This window comes from Vulpes vulpes, chromosome X, assembly GCF_048418805.1.
Source record: "Vulpes vulpes isolate BD-2025 chromosome X, VulVul3, whole genome shotgun sequence".
Classification (NCBI taxonomy): domain Eukaryota; kingdom Metazoa; phylum Chordata; class Mammalia; order Carnivora; family Canidae; genus Vulpes; species Vulpes vulpes.
Window position 1 is genome coordinate 71465475 of NC_132796.1, and position 18776 is coordinate 71484250.

The 18776-nt window shown below is 42.7% G+C and overlaps 1 protein-coding gene and 1 pseudogene across 1 annotated transcript; both read left to right on the top strand.

The window, feature by feature from the left end:
* The first annotated feature begins 971 nt into the window (after nucleotides 1-971).
* Nucleotides 972-11382, top strand: ARL13A (ARF like GTPase 13A). Its single transcript, XM_072743507.1, is given in 9 exon segments — nucleotides 972-1030; nucleotides 1408-1478; nucleotides 7605-7904; nucleotides 9138-9238; nucleotides 9999-10186; nucleotides 10828-10862; nucleotides 10913-10974; nucleotides 11081-11100; nucleotides 11211-11382. Coding segments are annotated over 9 exon segments (1008 nt in total).
* LOC112925757 (small nuclear ribonucleoprotein E-like) lies at nucleotides 2191-2505 on the top strand (annotated as a pseudogene).
* Nucleotides 11383-18776: the final 7394 nt, after the last annotated feature.

Consider the following 18776-nt stretch of genomic DNA (forward strand, 5'->3'; position numbering starts at 1 on the left):
AGTGTAAAATGTTGTAGCCACTATGGAAAACAATCTGGCACTTCCTCAAAAGGTTAAACATAGTTATCATGCGACCCAGCAATTATACTCCTAGGTATATATCCAAGAAAACTGAAAACACATGTCTAGAAAATTGGATGCAAATGTTTATAACAGCATTATTCATATGAACCAAAAAGTAGAAACAATCGAAGTGTCCATCAACTGATGAATGGATAAACAAATGTTGGTATATCCACACAATGGAATATTATCCAACCAGAAAAAGGAACAAAATACAAATATATGCTCCAACATGGATAAACCTTGAAGTGATTGTCTAAATTGCCCTTTTTACTTAGGTGATCACTTCCAAACACAGCCACACTTTGAAATCACCCAGGGAGCTTATGCAGCTCCCTACAGTCTTTGAGAGTGGGGCACCTGGATTGATGTTTGAACTCTATTAGACTAGGTGATCTCTAAGGTCCCTTACAGCTCTAGAAATTGTATGAAAATCTAAGCCATTGGGTCACCAATTCTCACATTTTTGAAGCAGAAGCAATGAGAACCAAGCCTAATGGACAGCTGTTACTTACAATAGGTCCCCCAATAGGTTCTTCTTGAGATCTAATCTGGTTCTTCTCCAAGGCATTGCTGCACACCCCACTCCCACCCAGGACTGAATGAAGATATTCCTATGATGGGATGAACTATGGCTGAAGGGACAGGCCACACCTGATGTTATGTCCATGGTGGGTTGCTTTAATAAGAAATCTTTGCAGGTACCTTCCAGTGGAGTTAAGAATAACCAGTCTTTCCATCTGTAACATTTATAGACAAGATTGGATACAATGAAGTTATGGACTTCTGACTTCAGACCTTGTTTATCACCACCTGTGTAGTCCTAAGGTGACTTAGGTTCAGTGTTAACAATGGGGCTGAGTTTTCATGTATCTGTTTCCCCTAATATTAAAGAACCAAGCTGAAAAATGTTCCAGCTGCTGACTTCCAGCTGGTCTCGGCTAAAGACAACTGAAGAGACACGAAGGTAATATTGCAGTTATTTCCCTAGACCTATTCCACCATTTCCTCTGATGTATCCACCCAAAGTCCTTAAAAGGAGGAATCTTCATGATCTACATTGTGAGGGAAAGCGATTAAGCAGTATCTGCCAAGATTGGAGGCGAGGTTGGGAGAGGAGGGCCAATTCTCCAAGGCAAGTAAATGAGGGGGAAAAATGCATTCTTGCAGGCTTTAGGAGGGGGTTCCCATACCGCTTTCTACCACCTTGGCTATGCTTTTTATGGTATATGCATTGGGACTACTGCATGCAGAGCCTCAACATGAACAAAGAGTAGAATTCTTTATCCTCAGAACTAGCAGTGCTTTTTAAGGCTTCAGCTCATTTTTCTTTTCTATTTCCAGGAATGTAACCATCATCATCATTGGATTGGACAACTCAGGCAAAACAGTTCTTGTGGAGGCTTTCCAAAGATGTAAGGGATTATTAAGAACATTAGGGCTAGGTCTCCTATGGGCCCCAGGGACCAATGAAATAATCATTCCTTCCTAGCCTACTTCATGGCCCACAGGTTCCCTCTTTTGAGGATAAATACTTCCTAGCACACACACACACACACACACACACACACACACACACACCTCTCCTTGGGCATTAGCAGCCTGTTTATGTAATGGTTGTCACCTCTCCCTTTACAAGTTATCCCAATTGAAGTTCCTCTCATATGTCAGTATGAATAAGCTCAAACTATGTAAAGTACTGCAGTCAATTATAAAGGATAGCATGTTTGAACAGTGTCTGGTTTCAGAACTCAAAGTGGAATTTGGTCTAGATAAGAGAGACAAGTATGGGATAATGAAGAATTTTAATAACATGAAACTCTTTGTGACAGTTAATATAGAGGGTTGGAGCTTGAGAAATGTTGTCAGTTCAGAGACAGGCAAGCCTAATACCAGATCTCCAGTTTAATACCTTGACATTTCAAGCAATAGTCACACAGAATCTCAGGGAGCTACTATTCTAGTTGTGAAAACCCATTTGACTGCTGGCCAGCCAATCGGGGAGCCCAGCATATGATGCCATTGACATTTATAAAATAAAAGAAGGGGTATGATGATGTGGCTGAGCTTTACATAACCTGGGGCCTCAGAAAAGTACAGGAAGTGTGGTCCATGTCAGCTTCCACCATGGCGTACTGTGGTCAGGGCCAAAAAGTGCAGAAGGTGATGGTTCGCCCATCAACCTCATCTTCAGATACTTGCAAAACAGATCTCGGATTCAGGTGTGGCTTTATGAGCAAGTAAACATGCGGATAGAGGGCTGTGTCATTGGTTTTGATGAGTACATGAACCTTGTATTAGATGATACCGAAGAGATTCATTCTAAAACAAAGTCAAAAAAACAACTGGGTCGAATCATGCTAAAAGGAGATAATATTACCCTGCTCCAAAGTGTCTCCAACTAGAAGTGAGAAGTTCTTGAGAAGGCCATGTAGTTTGTTTTTTTAGATGTCCTTTGTTTGGGAATATAGTTCTGAAACCCTTGTTTGTATTGTTTTGATTACCTTTATGTTATTACCAGAGGACAATAAATGCTGGGGGATTGTTTTTATTTAAAAAAAAAAAAAGAAAAGTACAGGAAAGGGCTAACCTGACTCCTAGGCTAGTTGTTTACCTGAAACCTGTATCAATTTCCTTGAACTACAGTGACTGCCTGCTGGCTGATCTTGGGATCTCTAGTTGTCCACCACCTCCCCACACACCCATCCTGTATTCAATCCACACAGTTGTCTGAAGGATCTAATCCAAAACTCTGATCATGGAGCTTCCCTGCTCAACACCAAAGTCTCCTCATTATCATCAAAACAAAATTTAAATTCCTTAGCAGCATACAAGGTCCTCCACAATTTGGTCCTTGACTTCGCCTCCAGCTTCCTTTGCCCATGCTCTCTGCATATGCCCCCTGATTAAAGCCAAAACTAATTATTTGCCATTTCTCTGTGATCATACCATTCTGGTTCACATGCCTACACTCTGTACATGCTGTCTCACTGCCTAGCATTTCATCCACTTCATTACCTAATTGCTTAATCAAACGCCCTGAGACACAAGCCTAAGCTTGACCCCAGCTCTACCCGGGCCACCCCTAATGCCCAGCACCTCCTTTGTCAGCTCCCACTCAATTCTCTGCCTCCCTCTACCTTGCACTTATCACAACATCACTGTACAATAGCAAGTCCATCCCCTAGGCTGTGAGCCCCTTGAGAAGTAATAGATCTTTTCAGCTCTATATCTTTAGTCTCTGTACTTCTAGTACCCTCTGGCAGGTACTCAATAAATATTTGTGGGATGAATGTTCTTCCCCATTCTCCTCTGACAACATACTGCCGTTTTACAAGTGCTCCATCCCCTGTCCTTTCCCTTTATAGGCAGCAAACTTGACTCCCTGCCTCTCTCAGTAATCTGATAGGCAGAAACAGTAAAAAGGTAAGGAGGAGCAGGAAAAATCAAGGAGCCGAGATAAATCACAAGATTACTAGGATAATTATTAGAGCCCCAACTCAGCCCCTCCCCTAGATTCTCATCCACTCTGGTGGGGCCTGGGAATCTAGCTTTTAAAAACTCCCCAGGTGTTTCTGATGGCCAGCCAGTTTTGGGAAGCATTCATTTGCAATTAGCCATGTGCTATTCTGTCTGTGAGAACAATGCCTGCTTTTCATTCTAATTCCTAGAGGAAAGAACCTGTACTCTATTTAATGTGTTACTGTATAACTTGCCTTGTGCTTGGTGACTAACTTGGAGCTGATTCATAAACCAATAGGTTTATAATTGTGACTTTATTCAAAGAATAGTTTTTGGTTTTTTTTAGCTTTTCACTTTTATTTTATTTTTTAATAATAAATTTATTTTTTATTGGTGTTCAATTTGCCAACATACAGAATAACAACACCCAGTGCTCATCCCGTCAAGTGCCCCCCTCAGGGCCCGTCACACATTCACTCCCACCCCCCGCCCTCCTCCCCTTCCACCACCCCTAGTTCGTTTCCCAGAGTTAGGAGTCTTTATGTTCTGTCTCCCTTTCTGATATTTCCCACACATTTCTTCTCCCTTCCCTTACATTCCCTTTCACTATTATTTATATTCCTCAAATGAATGAGAACATATAATGTTTGTCCTTCTCTGATTGACTCATTTCACTCAGCATAATACCCTCCAGTTCCATCCATGTTGAAGCAAATGGTGGGTATTTGTCGTTTCTAATGGCTGAGTAATATTCCAGTTTTTAATGGTCAAGAAGCAAAGTGCCACTGATATCACATTCTTTTTTTAAAAAATTAATTTATTTACTTAGAGAGAGAGAGAGATCATGAGCAGGGGGAAGGGCAGAGGGAGAAGCCAACTCCCTGCTGAGCAGGCAGTCTGATGTGGGACTTGATCCCAAGACCCTGGGATCATGACCTGACCCGAAGGCAATTACTTAACTGACTTAGCTACCCAGGCACCCTTGATGTCACTTTCTAAAGAATGTCTCAGGCCATCTTTATCCATGCAGGACAACCAGAATCAATCTACTAGGTTGCTCTGTACCCAAAATGCAATAGCTTGCCTCCCCTGCTCTTGCAAATGTTTATGATTACCAAGAACAGATAATAGCCTAGGAAGGAAATTCCAATCTACAAGTTATAAATTGTGTGAACATTTGAAGATGCCAACTATAAAATATTTTGGGACATTTAAAATAAACCATTATTATCAATGACACCATTCACTCTAACTGTTTTGTCTGGCATGGTCACATGGGGGCAAGAAACCCAAGCATGAACACAAGCAGGGCATTTAGAGCAGTGCTTCTCAAATCTGGTTATACATTTCAGTTACCTGGAGAGCTTTAAAAAAAAATGCCTAAGTCCCACCCCAGATGTATGGCATCAAACCTTCAAAGAATGAGGCCTAGCGTCATAGGTTTTAAATGCTCCACAATGATCCAGGAGCATCATGAGTACTGAGAGCCAAAACTCAGAATCAGCTGAGGAGATTTCACGCCTACTGACTCAGGTGCCTGAAGGTTCAGATACTATGGTCTGGGTGCCCCACAGATTCAAAATCTTAACAAGTGCACCAGATGATGCTGAGACACAATAGGCTTGAGTTTCACTGCTCTCTAAGGCAATGGGTCTCAAGCTTTAAGGTGCAGGAAAATTAACTGGGGATTTTCTTAATTATAGGGGTTTGTTAAACATATGAATGCTTGGGTTCTTATTCATTTGGTATAAAGTAGAACTTAACAATCACCTCCTTGTACCTCTGAAGCAGAGAGTCCCCAGACTGTGCTTTATGAAACACTCTGCTAGGGATAGAGAGATAAATTGGACTCAGTACCTGTCCTCAGGGAGTTTATAAATTAATAGCAGAAATAAAAGAAATGTAAATAATCAGGAAACAACTTCTCATGGCTTCTATGGTTCACCAACATTAGATTGCACTATTGAAAGAACTGCTAAGGTTTCAAGTAGAAAGAAAAAAAAACTAGGGAAAATGTTTTGCTCTGACAGGGAAAAGATGATATAAAGCTTGCCTGGATGCAGGAAACAAGATTTAAAAATTACCTTTAGAGTTTCAACCTATTCGCTCACTATTTTTAAGTCGTCTAATAGACATAGCAAATATCACACCAAAGTTGTGACTGAAAACTATGCAATCTGAAAACTATAATTAAGATCACTGAGTAACATGAAAATACGTTATAAGATCACATTAGAGTGTAATAAGATACACACATATGCATATATACACACACATACATACATGTAAAACTTTCAAGTTTCTTACCAACTTCTCAGCTAAATGACTCATTCTGGCAATCCCATGGAAAATGTCATAGGTAGATCTAAGACTATATATAAATAAGAAGCTACTGATTCTGGTGTTAAAACTCCCAGGTATGAGTGTAGAGAATCTATAAAATCATTTTACTCCTCATATGGGGAGAGACCCAGGCCAGGACTGTTAGTTCAAAAGACTAAAATGTGTATAAGACTGTCATTTTGGGGATCCCTGGGTGGCGCAGCGGTTTAGCACCTGCCTTTGGCCCAGGGTGCGATCCTGGAGACCAGGGATCGAATCCCACGTCGGGCTCCCGGAGCATGGAGCCTGCTTCTCCCTCTGCCTATGTCTCTGCCTCTCTCTCTCTCTCTCTCTCTTTCTCTGTGACTATCATAAATAAATAAAAATTTTAAAAAAAGACTGTCATTTTGAACTGCATTTCTATGGGAGCTGAAAGAGGTATGGAATGCCCTATGGGATTCTATGCTCTGGCCATAGCCTTGAAACAGTAAATGTATCTGAGTTTCTAATGGTTTCTTGGAGGAGATATGAGGAAGAGGACTTCATATTTTCGTCTACAATAATATGTACCACAAACATTTGTCGAACACCTACTATATGTAAGGTAATGCAGAGCCCCTCCCTGACAACTTATATTTTAGTTGGGAAGACAGGACACGCACAAAATGAGGTTAAGAACCAGTTCAATAACCACGTGCTCAAAAAGAGAGAAATTAGAACCGGACAGGTCAGAGAGGCTTCCTAAAGAAAGTGCTATTTGAGCTGGGCCTTGAAGAATGGGTGGGAGAGAAGGGCCTCTTGTTCATTCATTCATTCATTCATCAGAATTCATTCAACAAATATTCATCTGTTGTGCCAGCTATGTACCACTTTCTGTGCTCAGCATCATGAATATCATGGTGAATAAAACTGAAAGGGTTCCTGTCCTGTTGTAGTTTCTAGCTCAGATAACAAAATCATAGATTTCATAGCACTTATATGTGCTGTGAGTGGTAAGCTTTCTAGTGGAAACAAGATCTAAATTGATCTATTTTTTAAAAGCCAAAAGTTTCCACCAAAGAGTGGTAGAAGAGTGTCCTAAGCAGTGGGAATAGCATCTTGTGAAGGCCTAGGGCAAGACAGAGCATGGCATTCTTGTGGAGTGGGAGGACCATGAGCCAAGGAGCAGAGGGAGGAAGAAACTGGGTGTGTACCATAAGCACTGTAGACACCAGTCAGGTCTGGCAGGTCAGAAGGCAAAGGCATCAGTATTCTATCCTGGGAGCAATGGGCACTCACTGAAGGTTACTGAGCCAGGAAAAGGTAGCATGACAAAGTGCTGGTTTAGGAAGATGAATCTGTGACTATGAGCATGATGGCAAGATGCCTCATTTGGTTTCCTCAGGGCAAACTCTGGTCAAGCCTTGAAATGTTAAACAAATTGTTTAACAAATTCTTACATCTAACTATTGTTTAATCTAAAGTTATTGTTTAGCAAATTCTTTTTCTTTTTTAAAGATTTTATTTATTTATTCATTCATGAAAGACAGAGAGAGAGAGAGAGAGAGAGAGAGAGGCAGAGACACAGGCAGAGAGAGAAGCAGTCTCCATGCAGGGAGCCCAATGAGGGACCCGATCCCAGGTCTCCAGGATCAGGTCCTGGGGCCGAAGGCAGGCGCTAAACTGCTGAGCCACCCCGGGATCCTCTGTTTAACAAATTATGATGTCTAACTCTATTTCTCTGCTTTGTGGTTGCTTCTCCTTTCTTCTCTGTGTAGTACTTCCCAGTAGGATGGACAATTGTGTGAAATTTGAATTGACTAAACTCCTGCTGGACGAGTATGAAGTTTCCATCTATGACCTGAACGGAGACATGAAGGGCCGAAAAATCTGGTCAAACTACTAGGCGCAGGCACACGGACTTATTTTTGTCCTGGATTCCAGTGACTTAGGACGCATGCAGGAAGTGAAGATCATCTTGACACATCTACTGTCTGATACAAGGGGGGTGGGGAAACCTATCCTATTGTCAGACTCTGCTTTTGTGCCCAATTTCCCCTTCCCATGTACCCTGAGAAGTAGGCAGAGGAAGGGTGGTTCCTTTGTCACACCCTGCTTGACCTCCTCTTCCCTTCAGCTCAATAAGGGAAAGGGGGACAGTCCTCTGGGGGAAGTTTTCAAAAGCCACTTTCTACCACATACTGTCATGGGAGAATATGTTACCTAACTGTAGGAAGGTAATTCTGGGAGCACCTGGGTGGCTCAGTGGTTGAGCGTCTGCCTTTGGGGTCCTGGGATCAAGTCCCGTATCAAGGTCCCCACAGGGAGCCTTCTTCTCCCTCTGCCTATGACACTGCCTCTCTCTCCGTGTTTCTCATGAATACATACATACATACATACATACATACATACATAAGAAAGGTAATTCTGAAGGCAAGCATCAAAGGGAAATGGAGAGTAATATCTGGATCTTTAACCCCCTTCCCTCAACTCTTCCTGAAAACTGCCTTCCTGAATTTCCTTCTTTTCTGCCTTCAGTCTCTGATCCTGAAAAGGTGGCAGAAAACAACCCCTATTTTGTATAATTGATGTTAATGGACTCCTCCTTTGGCCAACTACCCCAGAGTTATGTAACTAGCATTCATTCCAGGGTAATAGTTCTGGTGATAGTTCTGGTGGCCCATCAACCCTCACCCTTCCCCCACTGCCTTTTTGCTTTTTTTCATTCCTCATTAGTACTTCCAACTTGTGCATGAACAGAGGTTCAGAGAGTGTGTAAAACCTTCAAATCTGTTCATATCCTGGTTAGCAATTCTTTTTTTAAAAAAGATAGTTTATTTATTTATTTAACAGAGAGAGAGAGAGCACAAGCAGGGGGAGCAGAAGGAGAAGCAGACTTGCCACTGAGCAGGAAGCCCAACACACAGGGCTTGGGCTGGGATCAGGTCCTGGGATCAGGACCCAAGACTGAAGGCAGATGCTTAACCAACTGAGCCACCCAGGCTTAGCTAAACCCTCGGTTAGCAATTCTAATTCAGGTTTGGTGGCATAGTGTAGAGGAAATGAGAAACAAGGCCTTGGGATTATCTTGAATTCAATTTATCTGTGCTCTTCTTTCCTCCAATGAGAGTTAGCCAGAAGAATCTCTGCCTCATCCCATTGCTTATATTTTTAAAGCTAGTTCCTGGATATGTAGTAGTTGTACTAGAATTGGTTCTTCTCCTCTTTCCCTTCTTTGCTTACCCTTGGTCTCTATTTCTGTTACACTCTTCCTCTTCTCTTCCCTCCCTCTCTCCAATGCCTTGCTCTAGCCTGGCAAACAAACAAGAAGGATGCCCTCCTACCTTGTGATACTATTGAGTATCTACTCCTAAAAAGGCTAGTGAATGAGAACAAGTCCCTGTGCCAAGTGGTAAGTATCAACCCCCCTTCCTTCCCTGCCTCACCCTCACCCTCTCGAGCTCAGCTGATGCATCCCTTGGCCTATTCCATAATCAGCCCCATCTGCTGAGTCTCAGGCAAAGCCTCTCCCCCACGGCAACATCTACAGTGATGATTTCTGACTCAACACTGACAATAAATAAAACATTTTTATAACACTTTCACATCTTCTTTCTTATTAGGCCTTCAAAATAGCTCTGTACAGTTAGAAGTCTCATATCTTCATTTTATGGATAAGAAAGCTACGGCTCAGAGACTATGGGTGACTTGCCCAAGGTCACACATCCAGGACATTACACCACAATCACTTTATTAAAGGACCTTAACTTCTGTCTTTCATGTACCTTCTCAGGAATGAGGGCTGAGTGTCTCCTAGGAAGTCTTAGAGCCTCTCTGGGCATAGCAGAGTTTAAGTGTACCTCTGCTCTTGGCTGAGAATAATTGGGACTTTGGGACTCAGGGGTCCCAGTCCCTTGGGTTAGAAGCTATTCTTCTGGGCAGCCCGGGTGGCTCAGTGCCTTAGCGCTGCCTTCGGTCCAGGGTGTGATCCTGGAGACCCAGGATCAAGTCCCATGTTGGGCTCCCTGCATGGAGCCTGCTTCTCCCTCTGCCCGTGTCTGTGTCTCTGCCTCTCTCTCTCTTTCTCTCTCTCTCTCTCTCATGAATAAATAGGTAAAATCTTTAAAAAAAAAAAAAAAGAAGAAGAAGCTATTCTTCCCTTTTTGTCATAGGAACCCTGTTCAGCCATCAAAAATCTCCAAAGAAGGAACCATCAGCCCATAATTGAAGGGCTGCGCTGGCTATTAGCTGCCATTGGGGATAAATATGAAGAGCTGTGTACTTGCCAACAGCCACTCACCTCAAGCATTCCAACCTCCAAGGGCACCAGAGGCTCTGGGGAAAGATGCTCATCAGACAGGCACTGAGCTGCCTCTGTTAGGTGTGCTGATAAGAAGAGATGCAGGAGTCAATCTTCAGCATATGCAGGGAGGTCTGGGTGGCATATCGATTCTGTGCAGTGCTGAGCAAGTGTCTCAAGATCAGTTGGTCCAAATGAGGCTAAGGCGATGACCACGAACATTCCAACATTGTTAACTATACTCTCCCCTCCGCACAACTTGAGTGGCCCTGTTAGTGAGGTGAATTGTATAAAGGCAAAGCCAACCTATCAGTATTAGAGCTTCTCCAAAACAGGGCTTCTGTTGCCTGGTTTGCCACACAGAGGAGAAAAGGAACATGAGCCCCTTAAGAAGCTTATTGAAAACATTCCGCGGCCAAAAGTCTTAAAGCTACCCTACATTCTCTGCTTTCAGTTCTCTGATCCTCCTAATAATAAGGAAAGATGAACGAGAATACAAATATGGAAAAGAAGAAGAAATAGGAAAAAAAGAAAACAGGAGTTAAGATTTTGAGGAATAAAAGACCTAAATGTCCTCTTGCTCTGTTGTCCTTTTCAATGTCCAAAAGCATATGGCAGGGATGGGGTAATAGCTACATTCAATTAAAGAATCTCAAGTGTGCCTATTTTCACTATTGCTGCTTCTTTCCTCTCTTCCTCAGCTTTGCTACCAGGATGGGAATGTCCAAAGAAAAAAGCACCAAAAAAAAAAAAAAAAAAAAAGAAAAAGAAAAGAAAAAAAAAAAGAAAAAAGACAGCACCTAGGACAATGCTCAGTGGAAGCTAGGCCCCTAAAGCCAATTCTACAGGTAAGTGGCTCTTTAAATGTTACTGTCCCCAGGGACCAATCCCTGCCTGAACTGTCAAAGCACCAACTGACTTTTTGTTTTTCCCTTCCATCTTCTTGCTGTCCAGAAAGAAGGTTTAAGAATAAGGCCTAGGTGATCCCTGGGTGGCTCAGCGGTTTAGCGCCTGCCTTTGGCCCAGGGCGCAATCCTGGAGTCCCGGGATCATAAATAAATAAATCTTAAAAAAAAAGAATAAGGCCTAAAAAGAATATATCAGTAACATTTGCTTTAGATGAACCTATGGAGGAAGGTGAATGTTCTGGGGGAAAAAGAACTCAGAACACTACTGAGCTTTGCTATGATCAAAGTGATGACTCGCAGCCCCCAGCTCCAAATGCCGATGATGATGATCTTTTTTTTTATATATAAATTCATTTTTTATTGGTGTTCAATTTGCCAACATATAGCATAACACCCAGTGTTCATCCCAGATCTTTTTGAAGGTAATGTTGGACCAGTGATTAGTCAGAAAAGATACACAGCCCTTCTCTCACAATTTATAAAAGGGTATTCCTATTGTAAGTCTGAAACTCTTTTCTCATGCTATGGTTGGTGGTTAGAAGCAGCGGATGAAGTACAGGGAGAGTGCTTGGGGACTACCATCTGGTAGCCCAGTATGATGCCCCAGCACTCTGGCACTGGCTGACACAAAATCTTTGTTAGCACGGCTATCAGATTATCTTAAAGGTTATGATTTCCAGTGGTGGAAGTACAACCTTCTAAGTGGTACCTTCATGGTGAGTAGTTTGGGTGTCTGTCTCCCTCTCTCAATGTGTGTGGGGGGGGGGTGGGGGGGTGTGGGTGTGGGTATGTGAATGAAGAACTTTAAAAATGTGGAAACCCAATATTGTATACAACAGCTACAAGTTGGAAAAAAGCTGAAGGACTAATAACGGGGTATGGCGAAATAAATTATGGTGCATTCATACAACAGAATACTATGCAGACATGAAAAGAGATAATGCTGACTTACATTTACTGATGTGGAAAGTTTTTCACAGCCTGATCTTTTGTGAGAAAAAATGGTAGATAAGAGTCTAGCATGTTCAGCGTGATGCATATACATGCACAGAATAATCCAAAGAGAAATCACCAAAACATCAGCAGTGTTTTTTCTCTAAAGGTGAGATACTATGTGATTTCGAGAAGTAAAAGGCCTAGGTGACTTTCTTTGGATTTTTGTTTTTCTGGAAATTTTTAGTTTTTACAATAAGCATATACAATCTCTCCCAATGCAATAAAGGCATTAAAAGAAAAAAAAAAGCGAGACCTTGAAGTCCCATTGTTAATGGCCACTCCTCAACATTCCTTGGAACCCCGACTGTCAATATTACATGACCTCTGCTCTCCAAGGGATCTAGCCCTTCAGGCTGCCCCAGACATTTGGGTTGTTATACCTGTACAGAGGGGCCCAGAATTGGCCAGGGTCATGGAGGAGGAGGAGAGAGGCACTGCTCTGTGGATAAGGGGTAAGGATGAGAGCTGAATGGAAGAAATCTGGTAGAAGAGCAGAGGAAGTGTTTTTCTAGATGCCAGAAACTACCCCTAAATCTCTGTCCAGAATTGAAATCCATTTTTCATTTCTATAACCTCAGAATAGAGGGCAAAAAAAAAAAAACAAAAAACAAAAAACGGAGACCTGGGACACAGAGATGTTACTGGAAAACCCTTGCGAAGAAGCCTTTGGATCCTGTGGTCAGTATTACTTAAAGGGGAGAGGAAAGAGAGCAAGACTGAGAGAAAGCACGAGGCCAAGGCAGAGGGCAGGTGCCTGGAGGGGTGCAGTCTACACCCCCTTGGGTGTAGGGACCAACACCACCCCAAATGGGAGTGATCTGGGAAGGACAGGAAACCCGGTGCTTAGCTTCACTTGCAGTGACTGGCTGTTTTCTTTCTCTTATTAGACTTTTAACAACAGAGTACTAAAGAGAAACATGGAGGGAAGTCCAAAAAAAAAAAAAAAATCTCATATCCCTCCCTCAGTAAATGGGTTCATCTTTAAGACCATCAGGACTTCTCAGTTTTTTACTTCTATTTGCTAACACCTCTAAAGTCCCCCTACAAGTCCACCTACTCTAACATCACAATCCTGAGGACTCCCATTGTCCCTATACATCTACATTCTAGCTGTCAAATGAAGCTTATACTTGTCGAGGGGCTCAAGAAAAGTTAGGTGGCATCCATTTGAGAAGGAAGATGACCTTGGCAAAGAAGAATAGAGGAGTATTGGTAGTATTTACTGTTACTACAACTATTATATTACTTGCATCATCAGTACCACAGCCACCATTTGAGTGCCTTCTGGATGTCAAGCCTGAGGCACAGGCCTCAGTTCCTCACATTCTTATTCACAACAACCCTTAAGGGTAGGCAGTATCCCTGCCCGCATTTTCCAAATAAGGGAACTAAGGAACAGATGAGTTCAACAACTTGCCCCAAGGTCCCACACCCTGTAAGAAGCAGAGCAGGGATTTGAATCCAGATCTGACTCTAGAGCTGGTATTAGGCCAGGAAGATCTGTTTATGCTGTTCTCAAACTCCATGCTGAAAGGAAAAGCTACATCCAGGAAAAGTGATGAAGTGAAGCCACGGCCAAGTCAGGAGAATTACACTGATAGAAATAAGCACACCACTAGTTGTAGCAGATACAGATGACTGACTTTCTATTTTGCCAGGTGCTGGGCTAAGTGCTTTACATACTATTACCTTTCACCTTCACAAGCCTATGAGGTCAGTACTATTATCATCATCTTATAGAAGCAGAAACTGACAGGTCAAATCATTTGGCCCAGGGCACCCATTAGGAAGTGGCAGAACTGGTTTTTTGGACTAAGGTCCAACTCCATAACTCCAGCTCTTTTTTTTTTAAGATTTTATTTATTTGAGAGAAAGAAAGTAAGAGAGAGCACGAGCAGGGGGGAGGGGCAGAGAAGCAGACTCCCTCCCTTAGCAAGGAACCTGATGTGGGACTCAATTCCAGAACCCTGGCATCATGACCCAAGCAAAAGGCAGATGCCTAATAGATTGAGCCACCCAGGCACCCCCATAACTCGTGCTCTTAAATTCTACCTTATACAGCTTCACCTGGCAAGATAAGCCAACTAGCCCATAATTGTTTCTGGAGGATAAAAACCTTGCATCAGTCTTATAAACCCATCTAGAGGGTTGAACACTGTCTAAGTCTACATCACTTGCTATTACGCATTACACATGGCCTTATCTCCAAAAAACCCACCCGAGGCACCTTGTGGATCTTTTTTTTAAGATTTTATTTATATGAGGGATGCCTGGGTGGCTCAGTGGTTGGGCGACTGCCTTCGGCTTTAATCTCGATTAAAGATTTATTTATTCATGAGAGACACAGAGAGAGAGAGAGAGATCAGGAGGGGGGGGTGGAGAGATGCAGAGGGAAATGGACAAGCAGACTCCCTGCTGAACAGGGAGCCTGATGACAACCCAGGGCTAGATCCCAGGACGCTGAGATCATAACCTGAGCTAAAGGCAGACACCCAACTGACTGAGCCAACCAGGTGCCCCCCCTTGTGGATTTTTGATAGGATTCTGATTGAGGCTCAGACTATTAATCATGGAGCTGGAAGTTAACTTACAGAGTCTCTAGTCCAACCTCAGTTGCCTAACAGATGAGAAGATTGGGGTACAGAGAGGTTAAGTGACTTGCCCAAGATTGCACAGCTGATCACTGACAGAGCTGCTTTTTCTTTTTTTTTTTTTTTCAGAGCTGCTCTTAAGATCCTTATCTCCGGTGTGCCTGAGCCAGTACTCTATTTTTCCTGTTCAAAAATACTGCTTCCTCTGTGGGTCTCCCCTGGCCACTGCTGACCCACCTACTATCCTCCAAACTGCCTAACAAATGTCACTGGAGAATTCTGTTAACAATCATTCTCACCCAGGGATTCAGTAAAGCTCTCTACTGAAGAAGAGTTTTATCAAACAGGAAATGTAATTGAACAAACTAGTGTTCTTAAGAAAACTGTATCATCCACATTTGTCTTTATGGCATGTATGTTTATGAGGCAGGCATACTTTCTCAGCCAAGAGGGAAGTGTGGTTAAAAAGGGGTGGGAGTGCTACCATTAAATGTGGGCAAGTTGGAGAATTTAAGCTGAAGCAACTTAATAAAACTGCATTTCAGTATATTGGCACACTTCCCTCTGTATGTGTTCCTGAATGTTAACCAAATTTTTGTACATAGACTCCATCAATCACAAAGTTATTTAAAGAAAATCCCCCAAATACAGCCTGCATACCTCTATTTATTTTTTGAGTGAATCTTAATTTTGTTGCTGCAGTCTGTTACTGTACTTTCCGAATCTCAAATCCCAAATTGCTGGGTAACTCTGGCAATTTCCCCCAGTGAAGACAGAAATAAGAGTACCTACCTCACAGAGTTGTCAGGATCAAAGGGGAAAATCCATATAAAAATGCTTAGCATTTTTGTTATGTGCCTTTTTTTTTATTATGTGCCTGGCACATAATAAGTAGCTCATTAAATGTTAGCTACTATTATTATGATTAGGGGAGAAGCTTAGATCATTAGAGAGCTACACCTCCCTTCTGGGAAAGAGATCCTCTTTTCTGTAAAGGACAACCCAAAGAGAGATGCCTTGGATTCTAATGTAAAAATAGCATTGAGAATTTAGGGTAACTACAACCACTGCTAATCACTGCCTCCAATATCCTTGCCTTTGAAAATCCTAAATCTGCGGTCTTACGAATCTAAAAAAATCCTAAATCTGAGGTCTTACGAATCCATGTCTCAACATGGCAGCCCAAGACCTAGAATAGGGATAGCCCCTCAACCCTAGAGGGCAAATTTTCTTTTTTTTTTTTTTAAGATTTTATTTATCTATTCATGAGAGACACAGAGACAGAGAGAGAGGCAGAGACACAGGCAGAGGGAGAAGCAGGCCCCCTGCAGGGAGCCCGACGTGGGACTGGATCCCCAGTCTCCAGGATCACACCTGAAGGTGGCGCTAAACCGCTGAGCCACCGGGGCTGCCCCAAATTTTCTTTCAAGCAAGTGGTTGCCGTGGAAGTTTCGTTCCTTTCATTGTCAAGGTCTTGGCCTCCCTCCTCCAGGACTTTTAAGGCTTAGCTCCTTGTCAGAATCTCTGTGTAAGCAAAAGGCCCTGGTCCATCATTCAACAAACCCCATATGGCTCTGAGTACTTGTCTGTTTGTATTATGACAAGCCTGGGTTTTCTAACTAGAAAATTCAATATGCAGAGGTGGTGGTGGGGGTCCCTCTGTTTGCAATGATTTTCAACTCCTGACATCTACACACCACTCTTCATTTGTATGTTGTTTCTACATGCCAAGAGTACCCTGTCAGCAGTACTGGTATCCAGTGTGATCTGCAGAACACAGATCATATAGTGAGTACACAGTAAGAGTTAAGAAAGAACAGTCATCAATTAGGATCAGAGCATGGAAACCAATAGTAGCTAACATAGCTGTAACCCCCTTGAATATCTGAGTGTTTGGTGCTTGGGCCATGTGTTCTGGATATCTCGTCCCTCCCAGTAACCAATCAGAATCACTCATTTTCAAGGCAGTTGCTACTAGTGAGACTTAACCAAATGCACTGAATAGAACTCTTCTCAGGAGAACCTCACCTATTAGCATTCTCAAGCATAAAATGCCATTAGCCACCTGAGGGGCAGAGGTCACACCTGGACTCCCTGCTTTGTCTCTAACCTCCTTTAACCCTTTACTGGATGACCAAAACTGAGATTTCTGAGAGGAAGGGGGTAGAGAATGAGAGCTATTGCCTAGCTTGCCAGGACTGGAAACCATCCCCACATCCTACTTCATTTTCACAGGTGTGCCGAGATGAACTGTAGCCATGGCACCCTTACCTGTACCTTACTTCTTTAGCTAGAATAATCCATCCTCCCACTCTCCCTGCCTTTTCTCTCATATCAATCTCTATGAGACACACAGGTGGAGTTATCCCAGGTGAGTGAGAAAGCAGCAAGGACTTCTTGCTGTTGGCACAGAAATAGTATCAGCTGGGGGTTGTGGGAGTCAAGGCTCTTCATCACTATGTCTATGAAGTGCACGGCTCAGGTCCAGGGAACCCAGAGGCTCTGCTGTCGACTGGTGGGCAGAGTGATGTTAACAAAGCACTCAAACTGCTGTGTGATGATGACTCACGAACCCCACGCAATCCCACGCTCATGCTAGTCTCCACTTCCAGGAACTAAAATAGACCTCTGGTGCTAAGAGACGGCAAGCCTTTTATATCTGCTTAGAAAAATGAGCGCAGTCCTAAGAACTATCATGCTATTCAATACAATGAAATGTTACCTAGCCATTAAAGATGACAATTATGTACACAGCACAAGTGGGAAGCAGAATGTAAAATAATGTTAAGTGAAAACAGCACATACACATGCTGATTGCAACTATGACAAACATACACAGAAGGGTTCATCCCTCAAGAACGTAAGAGAACGAAGAGTGTCATAGTTCTTTTAAATTCCACTCCCCCTCCACCAAAACTTTTAAAAATTGTCATGGTGGTCAAACTAGGTTACAGAAACACCTGCCTTTTGGCTGATACAGGAGTTAATGCCACAGTTCTTTGGATCCAGGGAAGAGAAAAGGAACGGAATGCTAAGGGAGCTGGTGCTTTAAAATGGGCTGGACCCAGGGCAGCCCCAGTGGCTCAGCGGTTTAGCGCCACCTTCAGCTTGGGGTGTGATCCTGGAGACCCGGGATTGAGTCCCATGTCAGGTTCCCTGCATGGAGCCTGCCTCTCTCTCTCTCTCTCTCTGTCATAAATAAATAAAATCTTTAAAAAAAATGGGCTGGACCCTTACTCTTCCCACTCCTCTCATGTTCAGGGCACAATTACCATTTCAGGCTTAGCACTACAGTGAGAAACTCCTTCCCAATACCTAGCTGACCAAACTCTAAAATGGGAGTTTAAGACAACATATATATTTGGACCTCCTTTTTCTAACGTTTTTATTTTTTAAGTTTTTAATTCCAGTAAACATAGTGTTAATTTCAGATGTACAATATAGTAACTTAACATGTCCACAAATTGCCCTGTGTGCATCACAAGTGTACTCCTTAATCCTTATCACCTACTTCACTCATTCTCCCACCCACCTCCCCTCTGGAAACCATTAGTTTGTTCTCTATACTTAAGAGTCTATTTCTTGGGACTCCTGGGGGGCTCAGCAGTTAAGCATCTGCCTTTGACTCAGGATGTGATCCCAGTCTGGGAATCAAGTCCCACATCAGGCTCCCTGCAAGGAACCTGCTTCTCCCTCTGTCTGTGTCTCTGCCTCTCTCTCTGTCCCTCATGAATAAATAAATAAAATCTTTTTTAAAAAAGTATATTTCTTGGGGCACCTGGGTTTACTTGGTTAAGTGTCTGCCTTCGGCTCAGTTCATGATCTCCTGGTCCTAGGATCAAGCCCCGCGTCAGGCTCCCTGCTCAACAGGGAGTCTGCTTCTCTCTCTCCCTCTGCCCCTGTCCCCTCCACCTTGTGCTCTCTCTCTTTCTCTCTCTCTCTCAAATAAACAAAATCTTTAAAAAGAGAGAGAGTCTTTCTTGGTTTGTTTCTCTTCCCTTTGCTCATTTGTTTCTTAAATTCCACATGAGTGAAATTATATGAATTTGTCTTTCTCTGACTTACTTCGCTTAGCATAATACTCTCTAATACTATATTTGTCACTGCAAATGGCAAAATTTCATTCTTTTTTGGGCTAAGTAATAATCCATTTTA